Source organism: Zootoca vivipara, chromosome 8, assembly GCF_965207765.1.
Source record: "Zootoca vivipara chromosome 8, rZooViv2.hap1.1, whole genome shotgun sequence".
NCBI classification, from domain to species: Eukaryota; Metazoa; Chordata; class Lepidosauria; order Squamata; family Lacertidae; genus Zootoca; species Zootoca vivipara.
Window position 1 is genome coordinate 28,911,033 of NC_142591.1, and position 22,522 is coordinate 28,933,554.

Below are 22,522 nucleotides of genomic sequence, written 5' to 3' on the forward strand. Positions count from 1 at the left end.
AAAAATTAATGTGACTTTTATATGGAAATTCACATAAAATGAGTTTGAAGTACAGATTTTTATAAGTGGAATCTAATAGCTAGAGAATTATTCATTTTGAAGGTGCAAAATGTTCAAATGTTCTGTAATTGAACTGCCACCCTCCCACGTTTAACAGGAAAATCTTATTTGTGTTTACTCTGAAGAGTTCTTCATTCAGTGGGACTCATTTCAAAGTAATTGAGTACAGACCTGCAGCCTAAGATGCTTGTTATCTTCTTGGCTATTTTAACACAAGCATGTATAGCACCTCCCAAAAGTAATCTAAACCCCACTTCTTAGGCCTCTCTAGTAAGCCATCGACTTTTTCAAGACATGTAATATCACAGGATTTGCCTGAAAGGAAAGTAAGAACAAATTACTGATCTATCTAGAGATGGACAAGTAAAGTTTGCTTTGTGTTTTGCCAAGGATGTTTGAAAGCACGTCAAAATGCAAGTAGATAAATAGGAACCGCTACAGTGGGAAGGTAAACGGCGTTTCCATGTGCTGCTCTGGTTTGCCAGAAGCGGCTTTGTCATGCTGGCCACATGACCTGGAAGCTATACGCCGGCTCCCTCAGCCAATAATGCAAGATGAACACGCAATCCTAGAGTCGGTCACGACTGGACCTAATGGTCAGGGGTCCTTTACCTTTACTTTTGTTAGATGCAAAGTCTTCTCTCTTGGGCCATTCATTCATTACTTGATTAAAATTAAGCAAGTAGAAGTTAAGCCCTCACAACAGCCATGGATGGTCTCATTTGGATGCCATGCTAAAACAAAGTTAGTCAATGTGGCACCCTTCCGAGGTGATGGACTACAACTCCCATCATCCCATGCTGGCTGGAACTGATTTGGGAGTTGTAGTCCACGGTACTTGGAGAACACCACACTGGCTACCCCTGAGCCAAATAATAGTTGAGCGTGATGAGAATTAGCCACATCAAGTTTAGTGTGCCCCCCACCTTTTTCTTCTGTGTAGCCTTGAGGAGCTTGGAAGCTTTCCCTTCCAGTTTAGATTAGCTGCTGCTTGTCAGGTCATCCATACCCGACAAACTGTGGTTAATCTAAAGGCAGGTGAAATATGTTCCTTTGCCTGCACAGTTTGACTCCAAATCACGCGAGCAAAAAAGGCACACTGCATTGTTCACGTATATGATAAAATGGCTACGGGATACAAACACACACAGTGAGGCTGCATTTACAAACACTGTGATACTTGTATACAGTGATCACATTACCCTCTGTACACATATTGTGCAGTAAGAAACCAGAGTAGGCAGTCACAGCACTCCTGGGAGTGACAGGGAAAGCAGAACCAGTATTTTTTATCAGGGCATAACTCCTGCATCTGCTGACAGCAGTGGAGAGAATTGTGTGACGATGTGCAGATCGCATAGGCTGGATACAGACTTAGATGAAACTGAAACAGCACCACCATGCTCAAATCCACAGAGCAGGCATTGTCTAAAGAAATTAGGGAGAAGCAAGATGAAGGATGCCACCTTTATGTGCAGGTAGGCAATGTGAAATGTTTAAAGAGAATAAGGAATGGTCCAAGGATTTAGGTTAAATTACTAGGGCTCTGTATTGAAGGTAACCTTGCATCACAAGGAGGCAGGATCTGTCAGACTAGACGTACAGGTTCAAGTTTCTTTTCCCTAGCACAAAATAATCAGCAAAAAAGGGAAAAGAAATTGGGGTGACTGTCCAGGCTTGTGTGGGTGTTTGTTTCTGGCTGTGACCTTGTTTGTTTCTGGCTGTGACCTTTCACCTAGAAGTGTGAGTCAGGAAGTTCAGATGATTAGCTGTGGGCGGAACTAGTCAGAGCTTGGAGTGCAGCGACTGAGGAAGGAGCAGAAGGGCTGCTGCCTCTTGGATTTGGGTGACTGTCCAGGCTTGTGTGGGTGTTTGTTTCTGGCTGTGACCTTGTTTGTTTCTGGCTGTGACCTTTCACCTAGAAGTGTGAGTCAGGAAGTTCAGGTGATTAGCTGTGGGCGGAGCTAGTCAGAGCTTGGAGTGTAGCGGCGCGCGCCTAGCGGCGCGCGCAGTTTGACCCATCTTTTTGACCTAGGGCAGCAAGTCTCATACGTTTGTTAGGGGGGACCTAGGCCTCTTCCTCTTTCCCCCTTGACCTCAAGGTTTTCAAGATGGAGGTGGAGGGAACAACCATTGTCACCTGCAATTCCTGTGCAATGTTTGTTTTCTTGCCAAAGGATGTGGGTAGCTACACCTGCAACAATTGCAAGTTGGTTGCCCTACTAGAAAACAAGGTTGCCCTTCTGGAAGAGAAGGTGCAGCAGCTTCAGGGGCGTGTATCTACGCTCCAGAGAATTAAAGAGCTGGAGCTTTTCTTGGATGCAGCAGAGCACACTGTCTGCACCAAGGAGGAGACAGGGGATCTCCCTGAGGAGGAGGTCAGTTCCCCAACACAGCAGCCAGATGTATGGAGGAACGTGACTCATAGAAGTAGAAGGCCCAGGGATCGCTCTGAGTGCTTAGAATTACACAACAGTTTTGAAGTGCTCATGGAAGACGAGGAACAGACTCCACCTGAGGATCTCTCCCTCATCACAGTTGATGAGGAATATGAAGACGAGCAACCAAGTCAGTCCTCTGGAAATATGCAGGTAACCTTGGAAGGGACAGCACATAGAAGAATCCCAACCAAGCCTATGAAGAGGCGTGTAGTGGTGATTGGGGATTCCCTACTGAGGGGTACAGAAGCAGTGATCTGTGGGCCTGACAAGATGTCTCGAGAGGTGTGCTGTCTACCTGGGGCCAAGATCAAAGATGTAACAGAACGGCTGCAAGGAATCATAAAACCCACCGACAAATACCCCTTCCTTTTGGTGCATGTGGGAACCAATGACACTGCAAGCCATAGCTTACAGAAGATCAAAAATGATTATGAGGCTCTGGGCAGGAAGTTGAAGCAATTAGATGCACAAATTGTCATCTCTTCTGTCCTCCCAGTTGAACGACATGGCCCAGGGAGAGAGGGAAAAATAGGGGAAGTGAACAACTGGCTTCGCAAATGGTGCAAACAGGAACGGTTTGGATTCCTAGATCACGGTCTGCAGTTTCTTGAAGATGGACTTCTGGCAAGTGATGGACTGCACCTCACAAAAGTTGGGAGGAATGTTTTTGCCACAAAACTCAAAAACCTCATCAGGAGGGCTTTAAACTGACTTATGTGGGGGAGGGAGACAGTGGTCCTGAAGGTAGGAGTCTATCAAATGCTGAAGATGATCATCCAAATGTCAAGGACCAAATGGAGCAAGCAGCATGCAGACCTAGTGGTGGGACGAAAATATCCTTAAATAAGAGACATGGGGGAATGATCAACGGTCTTCAATGTCTGTATACTAATGCACAGAGCATGGGAAATAAACAAGATGAACTTGAGCTCTTGGTACAGCAAACTAAATATGACATAATAGGCATCACTGAAACCTGGTGGGATGAGTCTCATGACTGGAATGTAGTAATAGAGGGATACAATCTATTTAAGAGAAATAGACCAAACAGGAAAGGAGGAGGAGTAGCTTTATATGTTAGGGATATGTATACCTGTGAAGAGATCCAGGATTTAAAACTTCAAAGCCAAATTGAGAGTATCTGGGTCAAAATTAAGGGAGAGAAAAACAACAGTGATCTCATTGTGGGAGTTTACTATAGATCCCCAAGCCAAACTGAGGACACAGATGATGCCTTCCTGGAACAGATGGCCAAGCATTCCAAAGGAAGTGAGATAGTAGTAATGGGGGATTTCAACTATCCTGATATTTGTTGGATGTCAAACTCAGCCAAGAGCATAAGGTCGAACAGATTCCTCACTGGCCTTGCAGACAACTTCATTGTCCAGAAAGTGGGAGAAGCAACAAGAGGATCAGCCATTTTAGATCTGGTCCTAACCAATAGTGATGACTTGGTTAGTGGGGTAGAAGTGGCAGGATCATTAGGTGGGAGTGACCATGCTCTTCTGGAGTTTATTATCCAGCGGAAAGGAGCAACCAAGCATACTAAGGTCCAAATTCTAGACTTTAAGAAAGCCGACTTCAGAAAACTTAGGGAAACGCTGGGTGAAATCCCATGGACAGTAATACTAAAAGGGAAGGGAGTTCATGATGGTTGGGAGTTTGTTAAAAGGGAGATATTAAAAGCACAACTTCAGGCAATACCAATGAGACGGAAACATGGAAGGTGCCTAAAGAAGCCAGGCTGGCTATCTAAAGAACTTTTGACTGAGTTAAGATTTAAAAGGGATATGTACAAAAAATGGAAAAGGGGGGAAATCTCCAGAGAGGAATTCAAACATATAGCCAGCACGTGTAGAGACAAAGTCAGAAAAGCTAAAGCACAGAATGAACTCAGGCTCGCCAGAGAGGTTAAAAGCAACAAAAAGGGCTTTTATGGGTATGTCCGTAGCAAAAGGAAAAACAAGGAAACAGTGGGGTCACTCAGAGGAGAAGATGGTGAAATGCAAACAGGGGACAGAGAAAGGGCAGAACTCCTCAATGCCTTCTTTGCCTCAGTCTTCTCCAAGAAAGAAAACAACGCCCGACCTGAAGAATATGGAGCAGATGATTCAGCAGGGGAAACATAGCCCAGAATAAGTAAGGAGGTAGTACAAGAATACTTGGCTAGTTTAGATGTATTCAAGTCTCCAGGGCCAGATGAACTACATCCAAGAGTATTAAAAGAACTGGCAGAGGTGATTTCAGAACCACTGGCAATAATCTTTGAAAATTCCTGGAGAACAGGCGAAGTTCCAGCAGACTGGAGGAGGGCAAATGTTGTCCCTATTTTCAAAAAGGGGAAAAGAGAGGACCCAAACAATTACCGCCCAGTCAGCCTGACATCAATACCAGGAAAGATTCTAGAGCAGATCATTAAGCAAACAGTCTGTGAGCACCTAGAAAGAAACTCTGTGATCACTAAAAGTCAGCATGGGTTCCTGAAAAATAAGTCATGTCAGACTAATCTGATCTCATTTTTTGACAGAATTACAAGCCTGGTAGATGAAGGGAACGCTGTGGATGTAGCCTATCTTGATTTCAGCAAGGCCTTTGACAAGGTGCCCCATGATATTCTTGTAAAGAAGCTGGTAAAATGTGGGCTAGACAATGCTACCATTCAGTGGATTTGTAGCTGGATTACTGACCGAACCCAAAGGGTGCTCATCAATGGCTCCTCCTCATCCTGGAGAGTAGTGACTAGTGGGGTGCCACAGGGTTCTGTCTTGGGCCCAGTCTTGTTCAACATCTTTATCAATGACTTGGATGATGGGCTTGAGGGAATCCTGAGCAAGTTTGCAGATGACACCAAGTTGGGAGGGGTGGCTAACACCCCAGAGGACAGGATCACACTTCAGAATGACCTTAACAGATTAGACAACTGGGCCAAAGCAAACAAGATGAATTTTAACAAGGAGAAATGTAAAGTACTACACTTGGGCAAAAAAAAATGAAAGGCACAGATACAGGATGGGAGACACCTGGCTTGAGAGCAGTACATGTGAAAAGGATCTAGGAGTTTTGGTTGACCACAAACTTGACATGAGTCAGCAGTGTGATGCAGCAGCTAAAAAAGCCAATGCAATTCTGGGCTGCATCAATAGGAGTATAGCATCTAGATCAAGGGAAGTAATAGTACCACTGTATTCTGCTCTGGTCAGACCTCACCTGGAGTATTGTGTCCAGTTCTGGGCACCACAGTTCAAGAAGGATACTGATAAGCTGGAACGTGTCCAGAAGAGGGCAACCAAAATGGTCAAAGGCCTGGAAACGATGCCTTATGAGGAACGGCTTAGGGAGCTGGGTATGTTTAGCCTGGAGAAGAGAAGGTTAAGGGGTGATATGATAACCATGTTCAAATATATAAAAGGATGTCATATAAAGGAGGGAGAAAGGTTGTTTTCTGCTGCTCCAGAGAAGCGGACACGGAGCAACGGATTCAAACTACAAGAAAGAAAATTCCACCTAAACATTAGGAAGAACTTCCTGACAGTAAGAGCTGTTCGGCAGTGGAATTTGCTGCCAAGGAGTGTGGTGGAGTCTCCTTCTTTGGAGGTCTTTAAGCAGAGGCTTGACAGCCATCTGTCAGGAATGCTTTGATGGTGTTTCCTGCTTGGCAGGGGGTTGGACTGGATGGCCCTTGTGGTCTCTTCCAACTCTATGATTCTATGATTCTATGATTCTATGAAATTGGGGAAGTAATGGTTTTTGAGGGCTCTGATAAATTTCTGGTGTCTATTTTCAGACTCCGCACGCCATTGGATTCTGCTTAGGAAGCAAACATTCTCAAACAGCGTCACTGTCTTTTGCCAGTGGAAAAATGCCCAGTTTGTTCCTACATCGTGAATGCATGCTGGGTCTGCCAGATGCATTTTGACAGAAGACGAAATCATTGTTCAGCTGACTCACCAAATAAATGTTTCACTTCAGAATCAGGAACATAGAAGGGTGGACCTGAAAAAGAAACCAACCAATTAATAAAGGGAAATCAAACTAAGTCTGGCCATAAACTCACTTTAAGAACCCTACACAAGTTTACATATGCAACCTGTTCAATTTCAAGCCAGTTTGGTGAAGGCCACTTGTACTGCCAAAACTAGTTAAGATGGATGGGTGCAATTTATGAGAAAGTGGGAAATTGGCTTGTACAGGCTTGTACAGTGGCTTGCTCCTGATCCCTAAATATTAACCTTAATTGCATCTTTTTGCAATCAACTGGCAGTAGAAATCCACAAACACTTGGATCGTGCATTATTTTATGTTGTTACCCCTTGACCCGCTATCTTGTTTTTGCATTGACTTAGGAACATAGAAAGCAGCCTCATGCTGAGTATTGCCTACATCTGGCAGCAGCTGTTTAGATTTCACACAGGGCCATTTCCAGCCAGGGATTGAACCCGGGACTTTCTGCATGCAAAGCAGGTGCTCTACTGCTGAGCTACAACCTTCTCCATTGTATTTTAACTAGAATTTTATAAGTTGCCTGGAGCCCAATTTTAGAATGAAAAAGTAGGCAAGTAATAATGGAGAAAATCAAATGTGCACTGGGGTCACAGACCAACAGACATTTGGGAAATGTGACTTTTCAGTCTTGCTGAAAGTGTTCTGCCTCAAAATCTCACGTTGGGCCCATGCCTGAGTTTCATAATCATCTCTAGTCACAAAAGGTCACCCCTTCCCCAGAAACCAGCCTGCATGATTCATAAGTAGGATCTTCACAATGTCAATGTCAGCCATAATATCTTACCTTTATGTTTGCTCGGGTCATATAAACAGGTTACTAGTAGACAATGACACCTGCTGCCCATTAGTGATAATATCAACTGGCTATAGCTAAAAAGAAAATTAAGAAGCCCAAACATTGTGTTACTGCAGGCAGTGGATTTTAACACAACCACATAGTTCCCACTTCCCCAAGCAGTAAGACCTTCCTGGATTCAATTCCCTTTGGAGGAGAGGGAACTTTAATGTTACAGACTTTTAAAAATACTTGGTTTATTTACAAATAGATAAATGCTAACTGGAGAAAAGCAGCATTTGCTCTTCTATGGAAGTAGCAGATTTGCTACTCCACTCAGTTTCTCCACTCATTTGTTCTCATCAAGGAAACATGCTCTACCAGTCATTTTGGGCCATTAACAAGCAATCTCCCTACCGTGTTTCCCCTTTTTTAAGACACCGTCTTATAACTTTTTTCCCTCAAAAAAACACACAGTGGCTTATTTTCAGGGGGTGTCTTTTTTTTAAAAAAAAAGTGCTGGTACAACTGGGACCCACTGGCTCAGGATGCTCGGTGCTCTCTTCTGCACATTGCTGGGCGCGTTGTTGGCGCTGCCAGTTCCGAGCGCCTGCAGGGTGGGGTGGGGGTGGCAGTGCTTTAAACCCCCAACCCTGTAGAAAGCAATGGAAGTTATGGACTGTAACAATCCTTAAGAGGCGCAGGTCTTAAAAAACCCCTGGTATCACCCTTGAAGCACAGCCTTCCAAAGTCAGGGGGGAATAGGTCTGTTTAGACAAAGGAAAGGATCGGGGGTGATTCTGTGCCCTGGGACCCACAGAACTACTTTAAAAATCCCAACCTGGGGGGGGGGGTCAAATAGTGAAGCCCCATAGCCCTGTAGCAACAGAAGGCACATTCTGAAGCACCCGAGCTGTTCGGTTCCATAAAAAATCCAGGAATTGTAAAATTAACAACAATAATGGGGGGGCACTCTATCCAAAGAGTTAAGAAGGAATGGGAAAGTGTTGAGTTATATATGGAAAAATATGGAAAGGAAAGTTAGTTAAAGATAAAAAATAAATAATTATCGCAAGGGAAAAAATAACATCATAAAGGGTAATAATATTAAATATAAAATAGACAACACAACAGAAAAAGCAAGTATATGACTAAATGAGATCGCACAGGAGTGAGGGAAGTGGGGAGAGAGGGAGGGGGGTAAGGAATGGAAGGAGGCAATGGTTGGAGGAGGGTATAGGGGGATGAATTAAAGGAAAATTAAGACTGAGAAGCGCATGGTTTTTGTTTTTTAAAGATGCAAAGGCTTGCAATCAGCCAAAGTATAGAGCCCAACTTCTAGGAGACTGCGATCTACTTGCGGATTTATAAACTGGAGGTGATCTACCCCCGTTATATTGGTGTTCAGGTCAGAGTTGTTTTTAGAGAGAGGAAATATCCCATTTTTGAGGTTAAAGTAAAAGTTCCTGACCTTTTTTTTATAATGAGGAAATGCTGCTAAAACTCCGTTCTTCATTCCACGAAGGGGAGAGGGGGCGGGGCCGGGTGCTCAAAGACAAAAGAAATGGAAAAGGAGATAGCGATCAAATCCAGCCTCGCATTCATGCAGCCGTCGGGAGAGGCAGGGGCTGCAGCCGAGTGCTGCTTCACAAACAAACGGGGGAAAGTGCTTAGAACCCAGAGAATCCAGCTGAAAAACACGAAGCAGCAACAGCAATTGCACACACACCATCCCAAGCCAGCACAGTAACCAAGTCCCAAAAGCAAGAAAGGACTCAGCAAACACTGCTGCGGCCGGCGTTGCTGCTGCTGACTCGGGGAGCTCAGTGATCTCTTCCGCACAGCGCCTATCACTATGGCTTATTTTCGGGGTACGGTTTATATTTCTCAAATGCTTAGAAATGCTGCTATGGCTTATTTTATGACTACGCCTTAAAAAGGGGGAAACACGGTAACAGAGAAAGGATTGCCCTAGCACTGTAACAAATCTCCATTGCAGGGCCACTGTAACAAAGCTTTATTAACTCCCCAAATCTAGCATGTGGGTTCATTGTTAGTGGAGCTCTGTAACAACAGAGTACAGAATGGGAATTGTTGCAGAATGGGAACTGGACAAACCTGAGCCTCTGCCTCCAGTTCACCTCTCGTAGGCGCTGCCCCATTTGCAAAACTAGAGACCCTTAGAAGGTCAGGCCTTCTGGCCTGAAAAGGAGCACTTCACCCACACTCCATGTGGCCCCTTGCCTGGTGCATTCCCCCTGCACTGTTGGACTAGTGTGTGAAGCAACTGCTTTAGGTTTAACTTCAACAAGCCAGGGATTTCCATTGCTATTCCATTTATTATGGAACTGGGTATTCAGTTATTAAAGTAGCCTCAAGTGGCAGAGTGGCTTGTACAAGTTATTCAATGATGCCAAAGAGGAAATTATTCTTTCCTTAAAGCCAGAGGCTTTAGCAAAGGATGGAGAGTAGGTCTCAACATCAACCAGGGCCAGCTCTAGGTAGAGTCCCGGTGGCGCGGGGAAGCCATGCTGCGCCCTGCGAGGGCGGGGGCACCGGAGCGATCTCCGCCCCTCAGCACCAGGGCGCGCGACCTGCTCGAGACTGCCCTGACATCAACAGAGCATAAATTTCAGCAATAGTTACTAACCGTTCTCTGTCACAAGGGTTAACAGCTACTAGAGATCCCCTATCCCAAATCGCATCGAACTTGCCAGTGATGGCGCTACAAGGAGAAGGAGAGAGGGAAGAAGCATTGCATATCAGAAGCTGTAAAAACCATAGTTTTACGATCTAGACAGGAAAGACAGATGTTGCATAAAAGAGGCGTGGGGTTTTAAATTACTGCACAGAGCTCTCAGTCTGCTTAAGCAAGAGCCACCCAGATGATGCAATTGGGATCTTCATCCAGAGCATTCAATGAAGCTGAAGGTCAAAATGAGCAGACTGCATCCTATAAACATGGGTCAAGCAACCGCCCCATATGAAAGTGTCCACGCCTTCCATGAACAAAAACAAGTTCGTGGAATGAACTTTTTCTGCTTTTGACTTATCCTTCCCCTTTCAGCATTCCCCTGTGTCCCATCCCATGTTGTTCAAGAGGATGTCCAATCCTCCTTAGAGGCTTTTTGGGGTATGCAGAGCATGCAGGGAGCTGCTAGGGTGAGGAGGAGATGGAAACTTTCATTCCAGGAATTTCCTTAAGTTACTAAACGGAATGATGAGAGTAAAACTAATACAATGTTATTTAAATATCTCATGTTGAAACAAAGGAGATGATCATATTTCGGTCCACCTAATCAGCCCACTCTCTTTAGGAACAAAATTGACTGATCAGAGATTTAATCCCAGCTAGGGAAACTTGTCTATCAGGTCTGGGGGTGCTGGCCACATACTACTCAAGTCAACAGTAAGTTTTATAGAGATTATGGGCAGCACCAATAATTCTTAGCCAATAGTATTGCAATCTGTGTACATGTAACTGCACTGAAGCACGTTCAGTGTTCACAAGAGATATTTAATCTTGCAAACTGGAAAGTGAATCATAATTAATTGGAAAAGATACTTCCCTGTTCTGGAAATAATGATGCATAAGCAATTACCACATTAAGATGGGAAATATGCTCTATTCAGCATATTCTGAATGTTTGTCCTTATTTCTTAGGAAATATTTGATGGGTTCAGATCAAACAGAGCTTAGCACCATTCTAATTTGCAGAAATATTCAGAGTCATCATTTTGTTCCTACCTGGTAAAATCAAAAATATTGCAGCAGTACAAAGAAATATTTCCAGTTGTGCTCTACAGTGAGAAATAGGGATAACATTGAGTTAGGATTATTTAAATAAAACAACAAGGCGGAAAGAACAATTAGTAAGATATTTTAATTGAAAATTAACATTAACTGTTATTTTATTTGTTAGGCAACCATTAAACAATCTAATGCATGGAGTTACTTAAATCCATTTTACCTCATTTCTGAATCAGTTTGTGAATTATTTTTTGAAAAATCCACACAAAACATTGTATGCATTTTTGTTGGCATTTGTCCTAAAATTCATATTTTTGTGTGCACTTTTACCTAGTGTATGCACTTTTGCCAGAAATTTCTCCTGGTGATGCATCCCTGTACTGCATATTATTTTTACTAATATACACCTTTCCATGCATACTTTTGCTCCCACAAACTGCACTGGGAAATTTGGAGAAATACAAATTTTCAAAGAAAGTTGCATTTTGGTTCTTGTATTGATTAAGGGACTGTGAAATAGGTATATTCGCATTAAAATGAACATCTCCTCAATCCCCAATACACACCTTCAGTAATTTACCAGTGATGCCTGGAATGGCTTCTTCCGAAAATGAAAGTTTTTGTTCTGTGAAAAACTCCTTCAGTGCACTTTCACTGATTTCCACGCCAATGACTTGGTGCCCCATGTCAGCTAACCTAAGTGTTGACAAGACAGCAAGTTTACTTACACTTTATTACTGTTTTTTAAAACAAAGACAAAGAAAAAATGGTCAAAGTCTACACAGGACTGTTGCTTTTTAAAGCAAAGGAGTGTACTACTGGGAGTAGGGAATTTGAAGCAGAGAAACTATGAGAGATTGTGTCCACCTCCTTTTCTGTTCACATGCAAACTGCTTTTCTTTCTGAGATGATACTTACTAAGCTGACCTCTTTTCACACTTGCTAGTTTAGTTAACACCCTGGGCATTCATGAAAATAGTGCACACATCTATGACTAGGAGAAGACATGTAAAGGCAAAGAATCTCAAGACATGGGTTCTCCACATTTGCCTGTGGAGACTGGAAGGCTCCATGTACAGAAATTCATACATACAAAGTGTGGTGGTGACATCTTCTCTGATTTAAGGACCACAATGAAATTTGGAAAAATCATTCTCTTTTAAATTTTGAAAGTCACTTCCCTACCATCTAAACCAGCTCTGTTCCTTGAAAAAAGTGTGGATGCTTGCATTACTGTCCCAATGGTGGCAGAACCTGGGATCCCAAAATTCAGTGCCCCTCTGCCTCTCACGTTCCATTCTAAATAACAGAACCTCCTGCAGTGCCCCTGGGCTCTGCACCTACCGGTAGTGCACACTCCCCTAAATCTGCCTCTCGTCCAAACATCATGGATGTTTTTTCTGAGTGTTTGCTTATTCCTTTCATATATAAAGTGAGATGTATAACAAGCTGTGCAAGCGTCTGTGGCTTACAAAATAAAGGAGGCATGAAAAGATGCATTTGAGTAAAAACTTGAGCCCAACACAGACAGACAACCTTAATGCATCCCAAACCCATTTGCATCTGGACGGACTGAACAGTCCTGTATCACAACAATTAGCCATACCCAAACTTAGTTTTCAGGTTACCACTTGTTCCAAACACCAGGCATCATACCTCTCTATGGTTGTGGAATGGTCAGCCAAGTCCTATGAACACCTCCTGAGAGCTTGGCCTGAGTGCTCATAATCTTGCTCAAAATCTCATTCATTTCAATGGGGAATGCACAGGGTTCCCTTGTGGATTGACTAGGCACAGCATTAAGGCATTTAAAATTGCAGCAGTATCCCCTCCAACTCAGTAGAACCCCTTTAAAAAGCAAGCTACTAAGGGATGCGGGTGGCACTGTGGGTTAAACCACTGAGCCTAGGGCTTGCCAATAGAAGGTCGGCAGTTCGAATCCCCGCAACGGGGTGAGCTCCCGTTGTTTGGTCCCAGCTCCTGCCCACCTAGCAGTTCGAAAGCACGTCAAAGTGCAAGTAGATAAATAGGTACCGCTTCGGCGGGAAGGTAAATGGCGTTTCCGTGCGCTGCTCTGGTTCACCAGAAGCAGCTTAGTCATGCTGGCCACATGACCCAGAAGCTGTACGCCGGCTCCCTCGGCCAATAACACAAGATGAGCGCCGCAACCCCAGAGTCGTCTGCGCCTGGACCTAATGGTCAGGGGTCCCTTTACCTTTACCATAAAGTTTCTGAAAGCGAGAGGTGTGTCTGGTAAATCACTGCTTATTTACCATTTCATTTCAATGGTTTTGCCACAAAGTGGGAAAAATATCTTCAATCCACTCCTGCCATTGAGAAATATATCCATATACTTCTTTAGGAGACTGCAGAAGAAAAGAAATTATCTTAAGCTTATTTTTACTGACCGAGTATACAAGTGGAACATAATCATAGCTTGGGATGGGTAAGTGTAATCCTTTAACCACTACAACTATTGCAAAGGACAGCTTCAAACAAACAATGAATGAAACCATCCAGGTTGCTACAACTACTACAACTAATATTTAAATGCCACCCATCTGACTGGGTCGCCCCAGCCACTCTGGACAGCACCCAACAAAATATTAAAAACATTAGAACATTAGACATGAAAAACTTCCCTGTGGCTGGAGAACCACAGCCAGTTGGGCAGGGTATAAATAATAAAAATTATTATATAGGGCTGCCTTCAGATAGCTTCTAAAAATCAAATAGTTGGCAGGCAGAACTCTGCTTGGTTCTCTGGCACTTCACAACCCACAGTGAGGGAACTGCCAGAAGAGAGAGAGCCAAATACCTCTACAAACAATTTTTATTACAAAACGGGAGAATAGAATACATACGGATGTCCTTGCTCGTTATGAAATCCAATATTTTTAGTTTCCCATTTCTGCAGCCATTCTTCTTCAGTCAGTACTCTGGATTCTTGTAACTTGGCACCAGCAGAGTCATCCTTTCCGCATGCATCTGAAGAACTTTCCATGGCCCAGACAACCTTTCTACAGAGAAAAACGAACAGCAACTACTAGTGAATCATTGATTTAACGTTTCAGCCTTCCCATTAAGCAAGAAACTTTGTACATGTTTACAGGGTTCCCACCCCTTGCTTAAGTTCATAAAATAAAGTTTATGGAATATCTGTAAAATATTTCACAGCACAATCTGCAGTGAGACACCATTTGCACCATGTAACAAGGGACATATCTTGCTTTGCATGTCATGCATCTATCTCATATATTGGTTTCACCTTTTAAGCTGCATTACTGAAATAAATGCACTTTTCAACGATATTCTAATTTTCCAAGTTTCACCTGTAAACCCAACTACAGAAGAGACTATTTGAAAGTATTGTATCATTTGAACTACTATCAGGGATACATTACTACGGTGGCCTGAGTTCTTGCCTTTCTATTATTTCTGTACGAAATAAACTAAACCACATCCAAGTGCTGAAGGAAGAAGCAATGCCACGCTCAGGTGTGGACCGGCTTCTGCTTCACCATAGGCTAAGCCGCTAAGGCAACTGAGGGAGTTCTCCGGACAGAAACAACAACAACAAGCAGCAACAACCATAATATTAACCTTCACGAGGCAGGATGGCCGAATCCAGGTGAGGGAGGACTTCGCCGGCTGCAGGGTTCACCGTCAGCAACCTTAGGAGAGCGACACCTGCTTACGCCGCCGCTGCCTCAGTATCTGCGCGCTCGTATCTGCGCGGAAAGGAAGCGGGAGCCTGGCCACATTGTCTCCTCCCCTCGCCCCACCCGCGACGCGCTGAGGACAGCGGAAGCTGCAGCTGCAGCAGCAAGAGGAGGAGGGGGGGGGGAAGGAACCGACGGGAGGAGCCGGACGCTGGTGAGCAGCGAGAGGCTTACTCGATTCGGGGGCTGGCTCTCCTTCGGCCGGGCAAGGAAGCGGACGGAGGCAGGGATTTCCTCGTCTGGGGAAAGGGGGGCGGTGCTGCTGCTGCTGCGTCGCTGCTCTGCTCTCCTGGCTCCGACCTGCTGCAGCGAGTGGATGGCAGCCCGGGCAACAAAAGGAGCGGCGGCGCCTCCGGTCTCTCGCCCCCCCGGGCACCACCGGGTCAGTCGATGCAAGGGCGGTTGGTTCCCCGCTCCTCCTCCTGGTGCGGGACTTGGTCTCCCTTGCATGTGTGAGCGTGCGTGGAGAGGTAGTAGGGCGAGGAGCGCTTCCGGGGGGGGAGGAATAGGGGGCGCCCAGCGTGGATTTGTAGGGAATCGGGACACGGCTTTATTTGTGGGGCGGGGATTTGCACGTCCCGTCCCACCCCAGCACCCGGTTTTCTGGGCTAGGGCGCAGCCCCACATTGGAGTAACAAAACAAGCCCGTGGGACGCGCGTCCGACCAGAGTGGCTTCCCACGATCAGGGAGGAGGGAGGAGAGAAAGGCATGCTGAGCAGATGTGCACAAGGACGAGGAAACCCTACGGAGCCCTCGCCTGTTTATAGGAAGAGGGCCAGAGGGTGTGATTTCAAGACGGGCTTGAGCCCCGGTACCTGTTTGGTTTGTGGGTAATCCCACCAAGACTCCGAGTTGGCATCTTGGGGTCTGTTTGTTTGTGGGAGGCACACGAAAGATGCCCCGCTGCATAGGAAGGTGGTAGTTTGCAGTTTGTGGTAAGTCTTCCCTAACCTGGTGCCTCCAGATGTTTTAGAGCACAGCTCCAATAAACCTTCACCATTGGCCATCCTGACTGGGGCTGATGGGAGTTGCAGCCTCTGGAGGGCACCAGGTCGGGGAAGGTTGATCTACATGCCATTGTGCCCAGCAATTATTACCTCTTTGTAGCACTTTGAATCCCGATAAATAGGGGGCTAACCCTGGATTGTGTTAGTGTGTGCTTTTTATTTTAAATGGTATTTTAACTGCTGAAAGGTAGGTTAGTAGTTGAAAAAAATAAAAGCCCCAAGCCTCGTCAAAAGCTACACAGCTAACCTCCAACCCATGAGTTTCCAAATGTTAGGCCACACATTTTTAAATGACTGCTAGATGGCTGCACTCGTTTTATGGCTTTGGGGTGCTCTCGACATTCATTTAGAACAGGGGTTCCCTCTCCAGAGCTTTCAAGGGCCTTCTGCTTCAGAATTTGGATGTGCAAAATTCCAAATCTTGACTGTGATGAGCCAGTTAGGATCAGATGCAGTCTTTTTCGTACCTTTGTGTTAACCATGGTGACTGTATTCACTCTCTGCATTGTCAGCTTGGTGAATTAAATGGCACATCAGAAATGGGAAGTGCAGTACTTTCAAAATGTTAGTTACACATCGGAGGGTTGTTGTTATTTTTGCCCTGAATTCCACTTGTGAGCCCAGCTAAGGTTGGATCCTGTGAACTCTCCAGCCTGCCTTATGCAATAGCAGATCCTGTATCAAAATAGTTATGCTAGAGCTTGTGGGAAGCTGCGTGCAACAAGTTAACACACTTCTGACAAAAGCCCCCACTTCCCAGTAGATGGACTTTTGTATCAAGCTGATTGTAATACACGTGCATATTCCCCTGGCCTTCATTAGCCTTTAAGGGACCAAATAACTCATTGTGAAAAGTCCTGCTCCAGGGGGTAAGTTCCCTTACACCTTCCGTACAGAGAATCCAGAGGTCTTAGAAATAGACTCTTCCTCTGGAGACCATGTTGTTGTCTGAATCAGGAGGGTAGGATTCAGTGGCTAGAAAGATACCAGTTTCTTACCATGTTTTCCTTTTTTCTGTTATTACAGCTCTGTTTAGTTTGACATCTGAAAGCTGGGCGATTTGACTCCAAGGTGAGCAGAAACCTGCAGTGTAAGTTACCCATAGTGAACATAATTACCTTTCTAGCATAATTGCAGCCCACCTTCCTATATGTAGCCTATGTGGGTTATTCTGGAGCTGGTAGCCTATACAGTGGTACCTCGTGTTACGTACCATCCCCCTTGTGAACGCTTCGGGTTACGCCCTCTACTAACCCAGAAGTAGGTGCTCCTTGTTGCAAACTTTGCCCCGGGATGCGAGCGGAAGTTGTGCTTTGGTGGCACGTGTGCAGCGGGAAACACCATTAACAAAAGCATGCCACATGTTACGAGTGGTTTCCGGTTACGAATGGACCTCTGGAACCAATTAAGTTCGTAACCGGAGGTATACCATATATTAATTCCTCAATATTCTAAATAAATCTAATATTCTAATATTCTAAATAAATCTAAATTCGCATTCAGGTGCACTGAATTGTGTCACTTCATTCCAGAAAGAGCTTAAAATATGGTCTTGATATTAGAAAGAAAAAGTTAGTAAGTATGCATTCAAGGGCATGGAAGTTTTGAAATGGTTTTAAAAGAGGCTCATATCTATGGTGCTATGGTCCATGGGGTCACGAAGAGTCGGACACGACTAAACGACTAAACAACAACAACATATCTTCTACGTTAGTAGCGTTATATTCCAGAGGTGTGCACAGGCCCCAAGATTTGCCTTGTATTTGTGCATCCTGAAAAATCTAATATGCTTCTGAGTTGTTCTGTGCACTCTCCACTTCAATCTGTAATTTGGGTTCTGACCTCTGTATAAAATGAAGCTCTGTGTTCCCTATTCACCAGAACGTAACTTTGCCCCATTTTGGCCAAAGTGAAGTAAATTTTCAGGTACAGAAGCACTTCTAGAGTGGGCTAATCCTTCCAAATTGCAGACAAGTAGGTCTGAGGCTTTTTGTGCAGGAAGTAAAAGGGATTCACTTTTTTCCCATAATCCATTATGGGGTGGAAAAGAGGGGTTTATCTCTTGCTCTTTCTTGAAAAAATTAATTTGTGGGTAAACTTCGCATATTTTTGCCTGTACATTTTTTTAAAAAGTTTGTGGCTTCACACATTTTTCTTTCTTTCCGGTGATTGCTTGTGCCCTGCGGCAGGCCTTACATTGTGAGGCTGCTGAGAACAGTGCCTGTGGACCCCTGAAGAGTTCTGGATGTGCGTTTTGCTGAATAAAAGGAACTTAGGAATAATATATATACATATATATAAACTGCACCAGCCAATCCTTTTTTAACAAAGCAAGAAACGAAAAAGCAATTCAGAATCCATCAACGTTCCGCAGGCAAAATTGTAGGACAGCCTCACTTTTTGCAAAGCCCATGGATCTAGAGAAACATAGATATAGGAAAAGATAGAGCTATATGGAGTGGAAAAGCAGAGTGACATGAGGCTTTTGGAGACCCTTGATCTAGCTTGGGGTTTATTGACATTGCGCTTCAACTTGGGAGGGGAATTTATCTCATGATCTAGCCCCCACTTGGAGCCAGTGTACACCTCTATTGTTTGCCTGGTTATACATTAGACAACTCATGTCTGGTGGGAAGCCTCAGATCTCAGATGAAACGGTTATATATGTACCTTATGCAGGATTTAGTTCTTGACACACATTGGCACACACTGGGGGGAAATGTGTTTTTCTTCATGTATATGCTGAATCCTGCCTTATTTGTGTGGGTTGGAGAGTTATGTGGGCTTTTCAATAGCTACTACGGTACTATGTGTCCAAATCCTTGTTTATCTCACTGGTAGGGCAAACCTCTTGGGTTAGTATGTTAATAGGTTAATAGTTGCAGTTGTTCTTAACTTAAAAGCTAAGCAAAACTAGTAAAACCTAAGGAGTTAAAATGTTTAACCAGAATAAGCAGAAGCAAAAAGAGAAGTGGAATGGAATCTCAATGTACATTGTTGTTGTTGTTGTTGTTTTTAAATCTGCTGTGATATTATGCTTTGTTTTTACATATGTAAATTGTTTACCTAAATTGCATTTTCATTTTCAATTTGAGTATTTTTTCTTGAAAAGTTCTGCATTTCAAAATGAAAGATTACCACTTTACCTTCTACGAGTTTCAAATGAGCCCTTCCTAGCACTTGAAACTAAAGTGCATTTTAATGGGTTTAAATGATCCACTATCCTATGAAATATACCATCAAACATGTTAGTTGCTGCCTTTTGGGATGAAGAGATGTTTGCTCTTCCTGTTATCTAAAACCACCATTAACTCCACCCTGCAAGTATTAACAGCAGTTTAGTAAAGATGAGCAATTTAGTCGAAATGGCAATTGTCAGCAGAGCTTGCTTGCTGTATAGTTTTGACTGGTTTGCATCCCTTCATTTTCTGTGTGTGGGCAGGGCAGCTCCCAGGCTATTGACCCTCGTAACTTTTTTCTGGGAGAGAGTTTCATATCAAAATTGTTTATTCCCTCGCCCATCCTCTTCTTTCTTTTCTGTTTGCTTTGCCTTACCTGCATTCATAGATGTAGCCTGTATTATGTTTTATTTCTTTGGATTTGTATAAAATATTTTAATGTCATGCTCAAAGTGACGTATGGAAGAGGGTTCCCCCCAATATTTGATCTATATGCTTGGAAATGTAAACAGCTTGTTCTCACTTCTCATCAGGATAAGCAGCCGTGGGAAGGTGTGCTGAAACTGAGAGACAGTTTGCTCACATATGTGTGCTGCAGCTGTGCTGTTAAGGTCCCAGAGCTACTGTTTTTACTGTATTTGAACTATCAGAAGCATAGCTGAATCATGGCCTGAATTGTGCACAGTTCTTGGAGAGGCATTTTGGCTAAGGTTCTCACAGTACATACCTATGCACGTTCACACAGAAGTCAGCCTCTGTGTGTTCAGTGGGGCTTACTCCCAGGTCAGCATGCATAGGATTGCAACCTTAAAACTGCAGGGTTGGAACCAGGGAAACACATAGGGAAGGGGGCTGGTGGAAGATGACTTTCTCACCCATCCCAGTTTTGGGTGGTTGCTCTCCGCATTCCAGTATGGGAGGCTGAGGATGAAGTGGGGATCCCTGAAAATCGCCTGGAGGCAGTTTCGGTGAGTAGAGTGGAGGCTGCCTCTGATTAGGTTTTGGGGGTCCTTCCTTAGCCCTCCTGTATCACAGGCCGTCCTCTTCAGTCACATCCCCTGAACCCCAGGGGAGATATTTGGAGAACAAGGGGAATGCTCAGAAAGGGGGGGGGAAGCCAATTTTTTCTGGCTTTAACCCAGGATTATTTACTTACTAAATTTATACCCTGCGCTTCCTCCCAAAAGGAGCCCAAGGAGACAAACACACAAATGATAAAACTGTTAAAATCGTCTAGAATATTAATGAGCTGTTCTCTCTTCCTCCTTCCCCTCCCTCCTTTCTTTCCTCTTTTTGCCTCTTCTTCTCACTTCTAGCATTTTGTCTAGTTCTTCACTTTAATTTCCTTTGTCCAAGATCTGGAATGAGAGCTGGTTCAAACAGTGTAGCCACTAGTCTGCATGGGTGATGCTGGAAGGTTTAACCAAAGGGAAGCTTAAAGCTTGTTTATTTCGCCATCCCTCTTTGCGTGGGGAGACTCTCTGAACTCTAGTGTTGGAATACTGCCTAACTTCCTCCTGGTTTTTATTCTGCAGCGCCATGTCAACTGGGAGGTTCCGAACAAAGAAAAAAACACCTCCTGTTGACCATTCTCACGATAATCTTCCTCTGAGAAGTTCAGGGAGACAGGTACCTTTCATCAATTTCATTTGCAGGGTTGCAAGCAGGATGTGTATTATTTACTTAGGAAATGAAGAGTATTGCAGTCGTATGCATATTAGTCTGCAGTGTCCTGTTGATTTCACAGCCAGGCAGTGATCTTGATGGGCATGACATTTCAGCCTTAATGTTGAACGTGCTGTTGAGTTTTTCCAAGCAAAATTGGTGCTCATCTTTGGCTGTTGTTTTGGACTCTTCCTTGTTTTGGACCGTTCTCTGTTCTATGTGTGAGGCTAGTTATGACACTTCCTTGGCTTTTATTTTTTTCTGTACAGTATTTACATGTGAATGCAAGTTGCATGCAATATTGCTATCTTTTTAAAGGATTTCTCCCCCCATCCCCAGGTCTAGATTTATTTTGTACTGGAATACCTTTAAATCAGGGATTGGAAATCCATGCCTCTCCAGAAGCTCAAGCTTCCATCAGTCCCAGCCAGCATGGCCAGTCGCCCAAAATGTAGTTCAGCAACATCTGGAGGGCCAAAGGTTCCCCATCCTTGCTCTGTAGGAAAACACAATCCGTGTAACTGCCCTCCATCACTATTGCAACAGAAAGCCTCACCAGTAAAGACTGCTGAATATATTGTGAATCTGTTGTGACCTTTTTGTTCACACAGTTGTGTTCTTTTAGGTGAGGAGGAAAGCTGCAGAGGCAGCCGAGGATGATGAAGATGCCTCAGAGAAGAAGTACCGGAAATGTGAAAAGGCAGGATGTACAGCAACATGCCCTGTTTGCTTTGCCAGTGCTGCTGAAAGGTTTGGGCTCCTCTGTCTTCCCCCTTCACAGTCCCGAGGTTTCAGAAAGTGATCTTCAGCTTGATAGATTTGGTTTCTGGTTTGTCTGAGTGAATTCTTATGACTATTATTAATCGAGAGAAGTGGATGTATGCTCCTAGGGGAAGGTACAATAAAAGCAGCTTAAAAAGTAGTTAGAAACCAACCAAACAAAAAATCCCAGATATATATTTAAAGCACACACAAAAGATACAAAACAGGCAGAGACCCATGCATCTTGCTGGGAAGTCTTGTTGGAACATTTTCCAACAAAATATAATCCTGCATTTTTCTTCAGGATTATATTTTTAAACAAGTAGAAGGTGCTTCATAGTATACCTGAAGGAGCGTCTCTACCCCCATCGTCCAGCTCCGAGGGCCTTCTGGTGGTTCCCTCACTGTGAGATGTGAGGTTACAGGGAACCAGACACCCTCCCATGAGAAATAAACAACTATCTGACTTTTAGAAGACACCTGAAGGCAGCCCTGTTTAGGGAAGTTTTTAATGTTTGATGTTTTATTCTGTTTTTAATCTGTTGGGAGCCACCCAGAGTGGCTGGGCAAGGTATAAATAATAATATGTTGTTGTTGTTGTTGTTGTTGTTTTATTAATCAACTGCTAACGTGTGGCAATCTGAAGTATTTTCAAATTGCAGGACAAAGCATGTCCTTTCAATAAATGTAGTCTTTTCTGTTTTCTTCTGGTTTAGGTGTGCTAAAAATGGCTACACATCAAGATGGTATCACCTCTCCTGTGGGGAACATTTCTGTAACGAATGTTTTGATCATTACTACCGAAGGTATTCTTTCTCTTTTTTGAAGTAATTGCTTTTTTTAAGGGGTGGGGACAGGATGCAACCGAAAGTGTGTTAATGCAATGGCAGAACATTTTAATCTTGATCTGGTTAAAGAAATAAGATATGGAAGGTAATGTACATAATTGCTGTGCTTTGCTACCCATTGTGATTTAATTTTGAAATGAGGCTGAAAACAACAGTGCTGCATTTATAATGACTATAAATTGCAGGGCTTTGAATTTATCAAGAAATGCCAACAATGGCTGTGGGAGTGATACTTGCACAATAACCTAACCGCTTCCTTTTCAAAGCAACTCTGGGCAAAGGCAATGAATGCTTTTAAAGGTGGGGATG

General features: G+C 43.9%; 2 protein-coding genes across 8 annotated transcripts in view; one reads left to right on the forward strand and one right to left on the reverse strand.

Annotated features, from left to right (window-relative positions):
• On the reverse strand, positions 1-14,764 carry TPMT (thiopurine S-methyltransferase). Of its 2 annotated transcripts, XM_035126363.3 has the most exons (9): positions 14,633-14,764; positions 13,894-14,049; positions 13,303-13,395; positions 11,596-11,725; positions 11,027-11,079; positions 9,929-10,003; positions 7,288-7,373; positions 6,450-6,494; positions 1-375 (listed from the first exon to the last, which is right to left on the reverse strand). In XM_035126363.3, the coding sequence occupies exons 2-9, from the start codon at positions 14,031-14,033 to the stop codon at positions 263-265; spliced, it is 735 nt and encodes a 244-aa protein (XP_034982254.1). In that variant the 5' UTR covers positions 14,034-14,049; positions 14,633-14,764; the 3' UTR covers positions 1-262. The 2 variants fall into 2 exon arrangements, with proteins under 2 accessions (XP_034982254.1, XP_060133931.1); XM_060277948.2 differs by lacking the exon at positions 13,303-13,395.
• The window catches only part of KDM1B (lysine demethylase 1B), a 24,811-nt gene continuing 17,042 nt past the window's right edge, over positions 14,754-22,522 (forward strand). Inside the window, exons 1-5 of one of the 6 annotated variants that reach the window (XM_088675244.1) lie at positions 14,754-14,905; positions 16,786-16,830; positions 20,474-20,567; positions 21,229-21,353; positions 22,082-22,171. In XM_088675244.1, coding sequence (XP_088531370.1) covers positions 20,478-20,567; positions 21,229-21,353; positions 22,082-22,171 — 305 coding nt within the window. In that variant the 5' untranslated portion in view covers positions 14,754-14,905; positions 16,786-16,830; positions 20,474-20,477. The other 5 variants (XM_035125039.3, XM_035125040.3, XM_088675242.1 and 2 more) reach the window with 5 other exon arrangements.